The sequence below is a fragment of the Aegilops tauschii genome, chromosome 6, assembly GCF_002575655.3.
Source record: "Aegilops tauschii subsp. strangulata cultivar AL8/78 chromosome 6, Aet v6.0, whole genome shotgun sequence".
Lineage (NCBI taxonomy): Eukaryota > Viridiplantae > Streptophyta > Magnoliopsida > Poales > Poaceae > Aegilops > Aegilops tauschii.
In genome coordinates, this window is record NC_053040.3 from 7,095,195 (window position 1) to 7,104,942 (window position 9,748).

A 9,748-nucleotide genomic window follows, 5' to 3' on the forward strand; every position below is an offset into this window, starting at 1 on the left:
CTTTAATTAAAATGTATTGTTCAAATACCTCCATGTTGGCATATATATGGTAATCGTGTCATCCATAATTTATTTCTACTTGTTCTACCCGCATACACATTTACTACATGCGAGCATGCATATTGATGTTAGCGAGTTCACCCTGGATTACGAGTATATGAAAAGTCCAAGTTATGACTCTCAACCTACCACTCGGTTTAGGATTCAACCCTCAACTCCAATGCCCCCGCCTACCGTATGGTGATGGAGTACCTACTCTCTCTCTCTCTCTCTCTCTCTCTCTCTCTCTCTCTCCCTCTCTCTCTCTCCCTCTCTCTCTCTCTCTCTCTCTCTCTCTCATTGTCCTTCTAATCCTCTTCTGCGTAGACCTCCGTCCTGTTCTCTGCTCTGCTGACATCCTCCTCCTCTCCTTCATCCTTGGATCTGGACAATATACATGGCCATTGCTTGTTCCCTTGTTGGATCTGTATTTCATTCAATGGTGGAACCAAACGTTCATTCTTCCCCAGTTTTATCCACCCACTCCAGTTGCCCACGCAAACCAAAGAGAGAGTCAATGGTGAACCCAGTCAGGTTGTCGACAACATAGGCGGCGGGTCCTGGTAATCGTGGCGGAGATGTCCTTGTTATTTGTGATATAGGCAGGGCAAGCAAGCACATGATGGCCCTGCTGATAATATAGGGCGGCAATGTCCCCTGCATCAAACTGATCGTGTTCTTGTTGGTGAACACATGTGTTCTTCCCCTTGGTGGGGAAGAACATGAGCATTTGTGGCATCGTTGACGCGATGCCCGACATCTTCACCTCGGATTCGTGTAGATCTTCGTGCACCTACTATTGTTGGGTGTGTTCCACATGTAAATAGTTGCCAAACGCTAAGTCAGTGCTCAACCCAATCAAAACAAGTGACCACCGAACAGGGAGATGATTCGTCAAACAATTGGCAAGCAAAGGGTGTGCATGAACCGGTTTTGGAGTTGAGTGTTGAATCCTAAATTGAGTGGCATGTAGAGGGTTGCAATGCGGAGTTTCCTCATATATAAGATGATGCATACCATGGATGGAGGGAATTGATCTACACATTAGGTGAATATCTAGTAGTTGATATTCAAAATATAGTATGAAATGAGTATTTATTTTGGTCTCATTTGGTTGAGACATATACTTGATATAGCACAAATAGGTCACATGTCTTTCTTTGCGAGTGCACTCTTTGTGGAAGCAATGCGAGATGAAAATTGCCGTGGTGGAGATGGAGGAACCAACGACATTCAATGCACGAGATGCATATCACCACTTTGAGGCATTAGGTTTGAATATATGTTCGAGCTTGGTTGGATTAGCACAATTAGATTATTACTATTTTGTAAAGTGTGGTATCTTAGACTTGTATGTTTTTTGTTAGTCAATGTCTTGTTTATTTATATGAATTGCTTGACCTCTTTCGAAAACCTTCCAAAGTGTATAGGTGATGGGGTCATATACCCAAGGCCTAGAAGGCATCTTCATCATTCATAGCACATTGAGGGCACCGCCCTATATGATGGATCTGGTGTTTTTCCTTATTCAACATTGTTGGAAAACCTTCCACTATCGTGGTAACTTATGCAATTGGAACATGAGTTGTTGATACCTTGAATAGCCAATGGAACATGAGCAGCTTCCATGAACTGTGCACCACTTGATGACCTTCCATGCAGTGGGTCCTTCTATGACATAGTTCCATCTGCGACCCTGGCGCAAATGCGTTGGTTATTTTCAAAACTGAAGATGCATGGGCTAAAGTATTGGTGTACATCTGTTCTAATCAACGATGGTCATTGAAATACTCAGTATTCCATCATTTGATTACATGAAAATAGATATATTATGAAGGAGAAGCACGTCATTTGTCGCTATGTGAAAGAGAAAATGAGGGTGTCACTATCCCACAATTTTACCATGACCCTCTCTGCAACATGATCAAGATGTCATGACCACTGATGATTCTTGCATCGATTGTTGTGGATGAATTATCATGGTCAATAGGAACTGTGATGGAGGGGTGATAGTTTTGGCATGCCCCTACCTCCACAAGTGTCAAGATGATTTAGAAGACAACTGATGTTGATGTGTAACTTTTTATGCTTCTCCAAGCCATTAAAGGCTGAAGGCTGGAACATACCTCAAGAAAATGGTTGTAGGAGATAGAGATATGTTGCTAAAAAGGTGATTGGAATGAAAAATGGGTTGCGGATGGGTAAGCAAACCTAGCGCACGTCACAAGGAGTACAACTCTTTGTTACGCTAGTCCCCAGTGGTATCTTAACTTAGTGGCATCTTAGATGCTATTGGTGGGTGCCCATAGTTATATACCTTCCCATTTAAAGTACATACCTCTTCAAGATCAAATGTTTATTGTAATAGAGATATAAGAGGTATGAAATTTTCCCTTCAATTTTGTTTCATCTACACTTCCACTCTCAGGCCATGTCTAAACACATGAGTATCTTTCATCTATAAATAATCAATGTATTGCCTTCACCAAAGCCCCAACATACCTAGCATGAATTGCGATGTGCATTAATGGCTAAAGACACATCAAGCGAATAGGTGATCGTATCGATTTCAAGAAGCCACATATATATGTTAAGATGTCTTCTAGAAGCGTTGCCGCCATCTTCCTTCCCCTAGGCCGACAATAACAGTGACAACCCTTTGGGAGCCTAGAGAATGAGCCCTCCCATCGTGCTTTCTCGGTTGCCATATGTGTCCCTATGGTCAAACCACATCTAAGCACATAAGTATCTTCATGTAAAAATATTCAACGCATTGGCCCCAATAGAGATGGATCATGCAGTAGAGCAGCTATCATCGCTATGTCGAAGCAAGACCCGAAATAATAGATATTGTGTGGTGATTGTAGATATCAAAGCCTCTAATATTACCAAAGCTATGCCAGTTAGATAACTTATTAAACTACTAACAAATTTTTCCTCGCCTATCTCAACAATGGTGGTGACACCCTTGAGGTGAGCTGGGGTTGCTTCCTTACTTATACGACTTTCTTCATTAACTTGGAAAATGATCCTCCATTTAAGCGAGTGTGGAGAAGCATGTGCACAAGCTTCAACAATTTTTATGATTGTTTTAAGGAAACAACAAATGAGTGATATAAACCTCTCCCTTCTATTAGGTTGCCACTACGTTCCCACATTCAAACCACATCTAGTCATAGAAGGAGGTTCATCTAAAAAGACTCATCATCATAATGGCTTCAGTTTGGCCCAAACGGTTAGTGCATGAGTGGTACCAAGTAACATCAAGTCAAAGCACGGCTAAGAGTACAAGAGATAATATGGTGGATCTTGTTGAGATTCCTGTCATGTTTCATATTGTGATCTGCCAAATTAATTTCAAGAAGTATTGATGCTTGCTCCTTGCCTATGTGAACAATTGTTGTGATAACATTGGCGCCATCCTGGGCAGCTATCCCTTTAATGTTACTTTCTTCATTACCATGGGATTCGATCCTGCAATAAAATCCTCTATGTTTCCATGAAGAGTGTTGAGTGGCAAACACATAATATTCTACCAATAGTCCATTCGAACCATGTCTAAACACACAAGAAACTTCGTTGGCTTTGCTAGGTCCTAGTGGTTTGCACATGAGAGACTTCAAGCATTACCAGTTACTTCAAAGCGAAGCGTAGAATATGGGGGCCATTTTAATGGCCTGTAAATCTCATGAATGTGCTATGTTCTCACAACTATGATACTTCAGTAAATCACAAAAGTTTCTACACCACCTTCCTTTCCTAGCAACAAGGGCCATTATAATGGGGTGAACCAAGGTAGCATCACCTATTTTATTGATGACTTCATTGAAATAGATATGGTACTATAATCATGGGGGGCATTATTGAGGGATGAGCCATGAACACAAAATATATACCTATTGGATCCAGCTTTCTTGGAAATGGAAGTGGAACTATAATCAACTATTCACCTCCTTCTCATTGCCCCTACATCCTCCATCTAGAACGTGATGCAAACAAATGCATAGCTTCGCCGAAAAGGATTCTATAGATTGGTTATGGCATGAAATTAAATTTGTGGGTGATAGGTGGTGGGCCTCAATATGCCAAAGGAAGGCTTGAAGCACTAAATATCATGCATCGTTTCATGATCCTGATGAAAATCTCAATTTCTTTTGTGATGTCAGTTCTCCAACTTACACATGGACCGGTAAAGATGCAATGGGACCGGCAACAATTCCGTGCTTGTGTATGAGTCCTAGAGGTTTAGGGTGGTTTGCTTCACCTTAGGTCTTGGCTAAATCCTAAAATTTGCACACAACAGGTGAGCTTGGGAGCATTTAACATTTGATTCACTAAGTCTAGAGATAGTTCAAACACATCACTTTTATGAAGAATAAGTAACACACACAACTAGGCAAAATCAACTAATCGGAAGAGGAAATGTGTCTAAATCTTAATAACACTGCGGGTGTCTGGATCTTTCATTGGGAAACACTCGACAATATGGATGGAGAATATTTTGGATTCTACTACAACGTGCAACTACGAGGCGCATATGAAAAGTCTGAACCAATTCTTGAGATGTTATTGATGACACCGATACACGATTAATCAGACCACAAAGGTCTAACCTTGCAAGAGATTAAAGAATAAGCATTAACTATGGTAAATATGGACATCCAAATGATGCCCTAGCGGTGGTATTTATGGAGGTACGTAGGGGAAATTTGTCTAGCCTTTGGAGGGGGTGTGAACGCAACCTAATTCAGTTTCATCAACAAATATGGAATCTAAATATTGGCCTATATTACAAAATTACATGGGCCTCACCCAAAAGTGAGGTGGCAGATCAGCTCTACAACGCTATGGAGGAAAAAAAATGAAGTGTCGTCTTGTAAATTTCTTATTTGTAGTTGTCTGTCATTATGGTGGCTTCAAAGTCCTAATGTATCCACTTGAAGCACAGTTCAATCCTTGCATGGTCGCCCATGTCTCCATGTTTTGTCATGCACCAATGCTCGCCCCTTTTATCCATGTTAGGACATTCATTCCCGAGCAATACATAATTATATAATATATGCCAAATAATACTCTCATGAACAATGGAATAGTTCCTAGAATAAAAACGACCCGATAATTCACTTGGCACGCATGAACTCTAATGATTCGTCCTTGTTTTCTGGAACTTAAACATGTGTAGTTTTGTCCTTGGTTTCTGGAACTTAAACATGTGTAGTTGTGGGGAGCTATGGGTGTAACGGTCATAGGGATATCCTGATCTGAGTATGTATAAAAGTTTGGCACCTTAATTATCGTATTAAAATATGCATGCTATATTACGGGTATTATATTCTGTTGGTTTCCCCGTGTACAACTTATGCATTTTCATTTTTATTGGTTGCATGATAAATTCATTGCTTCTGTATCTTGGTCGCTTGAGAACACTACCGTTCAATGCATGAACCATTCATGAATATAATGTGGTGAGCATTATTTGGAGAAAAGTAATGGTAATGTTACATACATATTTGTCTCTAACTCACTATATCATGTATCCACAGTGTAGTCAAAATGATATTGTGACACTATGAACACTAACGGTTTGCTATGATTTTAATATTTAATTTTAGTAGAACAAAGGTCGATGCATGCCTTTAAAATAATATATACCTATTACCCTTGCATGTTTTATCTGTATTCTTTGCCCACTTCAGAATGTTGTGATGTTTTTATTATAATTAGCATGGATGTCAGTCAAGGCGCATGTTTACGACTAGTTATGAATATTAGGATTGAAATAAGTAAATCACATGTATTGGTGCATATTGATCATTCCAAATTTCTAAGCTCAGCTCTCTTGGCATATTTTGCTTTCGACAATGCAGACTATACTCCGAGAAATATGAGAGAACTTATTATGGAGGACAATAGTGAAAATGCAACTACAGATCAAGACATCATCCATCTGCAGGTATGTTTCAAGTTGATGTTCCTTCAATCTGAAACCGAGCTTCATCTATATGATCATGAAATTATCAGAAATGATACCACCACCCCCACTACCATACATATACTTTATTAATGTTTTCACTATATTTGAAATTTCAGAAAAACAAAGGTGACTGCTCAACTGATTGGCTTTCAACCATGCCCACGATCCCAACACACTATACCAATTCTTTGAATGACTATCCGAAATCTCAATATAGTGAGGGAACTTTCGAGTTCAATATAGGATCTGAGGGAGCTATAAATCTTAACCAAACAAGTCAGCTAAGTAATATTGCAACACCAGTTGGTTATGGTTTTCATGGAAATGACGGCAGCACGACTAGTCTTTGTGGAGGTGCTCTTAGGGGACCAGCATCTAATGCTAATAATGGTCACGGTTATACTGATGGTAATGGTGCTCATGTTGGAGTTCTAGCAAATGGAAGCATGGTTAGTGCATCACAACCGTCCAATCTTGCACGAACAGCACAGCAGCCAATGCCCACTTTGAATTTATTTCCAAGTAATACTATGCTTGCCATGGATAATCCAAACCATATAAGGCAGCAGGAGCTTCTACCACAGTTATATCCACTCATCTATGACTGTAGCATTGGAGGGATAAGGATGTTGACTCCACCTCTAGATGATGGTGAAGACCTCCTCAGAAGCTACCTTGGTGAGAGCGAGGACATGCAAAACACCGCAACCACGGACATGGCCCATGGAATGCAGAATGCTGCAACCATGGACATTACACTAGGAATAACGAATTCTGCAACTGTGGAGATGACCCAAGAAATTTCAGGAGATGGTGCTGCTGGTCAGACCGGTGCAATGCAGCTTCAAGGCCCCGGCAGTGAGTTTTTCAGCAGGGATAGTACTACTGTTGAAACAGACGTCATATCAGGTGCAGGTGGACTAGGAACAGATGAGATGATGCATAGGATAAATATGGATGAATTTAACAAAGTTCTGAGTGAGAAGGTATGTACTATTCTCAGTATTAGCATGCCTGAATTTTTCTATTTCGTTGTCCTTCTAAAATTTGCGAGAACTTAATTTTTTGTCGCGGTAGTACTAAAATAAATATGCGAGCACTATTATTTCATTACGACATTTGAGAACTAAATTTTGTAAAATAATGATACAAAAACTTTTAGCGTGTGGCTGCATACATTTTATCTTTTGTACGTACTTTGCATTGAATAATATTCAGTTGCAGCTCATGTCTTTGAGGACATCATCATTTCTGGTTAATTTAGATATTACTTCACGGCTTACGGGAATATGAGTATTTAACTTATACTGTAAAATTTTCACTGTGCTCACCATCAGACATGTTTTCGTGCTCACCGTCAGACATGTTAAAGGCAAAGCATCTTAGGATACCTTATCATATGGTTCGCGATCACGATGTTCGAAACAAGTAAAATATTATGTGACCGCGTATTCAGTATATGTTCTCCTCACTTGGGATTATGTATCTACTCATGGAACACATGTCCATGCTACAAGGAAGAAAAGACTGAGACTAGAAATGTATCATGGTTCGATCTGTGCTCTCCCAAGCAATAAGCATTCTTTTGCAAAAACTGGCTGAAGCTACCTATTATATTACAGTCTTCCAGTATAAAATGCAGGAAAATATTTGATAAAGGGGGAGAATAATTAAGGTTCTTGCCAAAGTTGAACATTTATTCGCCTGGACTAATACTTTGGGTTGCGTACTATCATTACCTTTTCCTTGTGCCTGTCTTCTCTAACATTGCGCCTTTCTCATAATGATGCTAGCATTAGTGTGCTACTGTAGAAAAAACCAGAATTAATGGCACATGCACAAATGGGATTTTACATAGGACCTTAGAATGGTCCTCGAGTGCCAACTCAGAATGTCCTTATCTTTATTGCACTTTGATAAGTTTTTGATAATAATTGTAGGTCTGAAGGCATGGAGGAGCTCACGGGAGCAAAGTGAAATTAGAGGAAGGCACACATAGAACCAAGAAGAAAAATATCTCTATTTTGCTCCTGTATAAATGCTGATCAGCTTCAGTGCTGTATAATCTGATTCTTTTGCCTTGGATGTGATTATTTATTGTGAACTGAGATAAACCGATAATATTGGACAGAACAAAATTGTGTTCTCCATTATGCGATCCATTGTTTTTATTCTTATTTATTTACTTGTCATGTAATTTATCCCACAGCTTTACTCCATCTAATTTTAGCAACCTCCACAGTGGTGGTACAACCGACAGTGCTAGTTCTGCGGAACAGAACATGTCGACCTGGAGCTCGACCATCTTACACTGCTGGGGAGACATTTGATAACCACCTCATCAATGAAATGTCCCCCGACCATGGATATGCCTCCCTCCATCGTCTTCCACCTAAAAGCACCCGTCTACCTGTTAGCTACTGTTGTAAACTTTTCCATCGCATTTTTTTGCATGCATTTAGAAATACTATTGTCGAGATAGACTGGCATGGCGAGTGGCCCTACAATATCGAGCCTCCACACGATGAAGGACCAAGTCATAGGGATCGTTTTCGGAGTTGTGGCTGGCACGTGGGATTTCTATACAAGCTGCTGCGAGCTAGACCATCGTCGCACTATGTCCTCGGCGTCATGGGAACAATTAGGCCAGTTAACCCATGGCGAAAAGCCTTGCCGACTAGCGTCCTTGGGGCCGCCTGATTACCAAGCCACGGCTTGTATCTCCTGCAACAGCTGGCGACCTTCGCCGTTCGATACTCACCGCTGGAAGATTCTTGTAAGGCTTCCCTTGTGGAGCTCACCTGGATGATTTTGTAAACTTTTGACCTACAAAGTACGAATCGTGCTTCATTTCAGTCTTACGGTATTTCCCTATTGATGAGGTATGTGAGCAGCGGTTGAGTCCATGCTGGTATGACTGCGAGACCTTCCTCCGAGCTGTGTTCTTCTGCAATTTCATGTGTGTTTGCCATGGCCTTCGTACCACCATAGGTTGGGGTGTTTGTTGGGACCTCCTGGATTTTCGTTGATGGTTTGTGAAGCATCTCCAAGAAGTTGTCGTCTGGGACTGGTTTGCGAGCCGCGCCCATTTGGGCTAAAATCTCTTCGGCCAAATTATGCTCTCGAGTTTTTCTTCCAGTTGGTGAACCACTAAGTAGTAGGCCGTCATTTTTGCGTTCTCTTGTGCCAAATGCTTTCATAATCTACTGGACGACGAGGTCGGAGTCACTGTGGCAGATAAGCCGTTGAATTCCCGTGAAAGTCGCGATATGGAACCCTTGTAGAGGGTCTTCATATTCGGCAACGTTTTTTAAGTCGGCAAAGTGTATTTACAGGATGTAGCTCATTATATATCCGTGAGGGTAGATTAGGACCACTCCGGCTCCCAGTCCATTTACGATCATGGAGCCTTAAAACTACAATAACCAGTACTCGAGGTCAATGTTTTGTGATATCTGTTGTGCTTCTATCCACTAGACGGTGAAGACGGTGATTGCATGAGACTTGATAGCCTAGCGGGTTTGTATGTGATGCCGAAAGATAGGAGCTCAATTGCCCATTTGGACACGTGCCGCTAGGCGTCTTTGTTGTTGATGATGTCCGATAACAAGGCGTGTGATGAGTGTTATTTTTACGCTCACAACACTATTGTTTAACCGGTTTATCTTAAAAAATCTTAGATATTCCCTCCCATATTACCACTCATGACCAATGAACGCAAGAGGCTGCGAAATC

At 40.8% G+C, this 9,748-nt stretch overlaps 1 protein-coding gene across 1 annotated transcript; it reads left to right on the forward strand.

Annotated features, from left to right (window-relative positions):
* Window positions 1–6,148: 6,148 nt before the first annotated feature.
* LOC120967277 (uncharacterized) lies at window positions 6,149–8,210 on the forward strand. Its single transcript, XM_040393892.3, has 2 exons — window positions 6,149–6,999; window positions 7,954–8,210. Exons 1-2 carry the CDS (start codon window positions 6,169–6,171, stop codon window positions 7,957–7,959), a joined length of 837 nt encoding a protein of 278 aa, XP_040249826.2. The 5' UTR covers window positions 6,149–6,168; the 3' UTR covers window positions 7,960–8,210.
* Window positions 8,211–9,748: the final 1,538 nt, after the last annotated feature.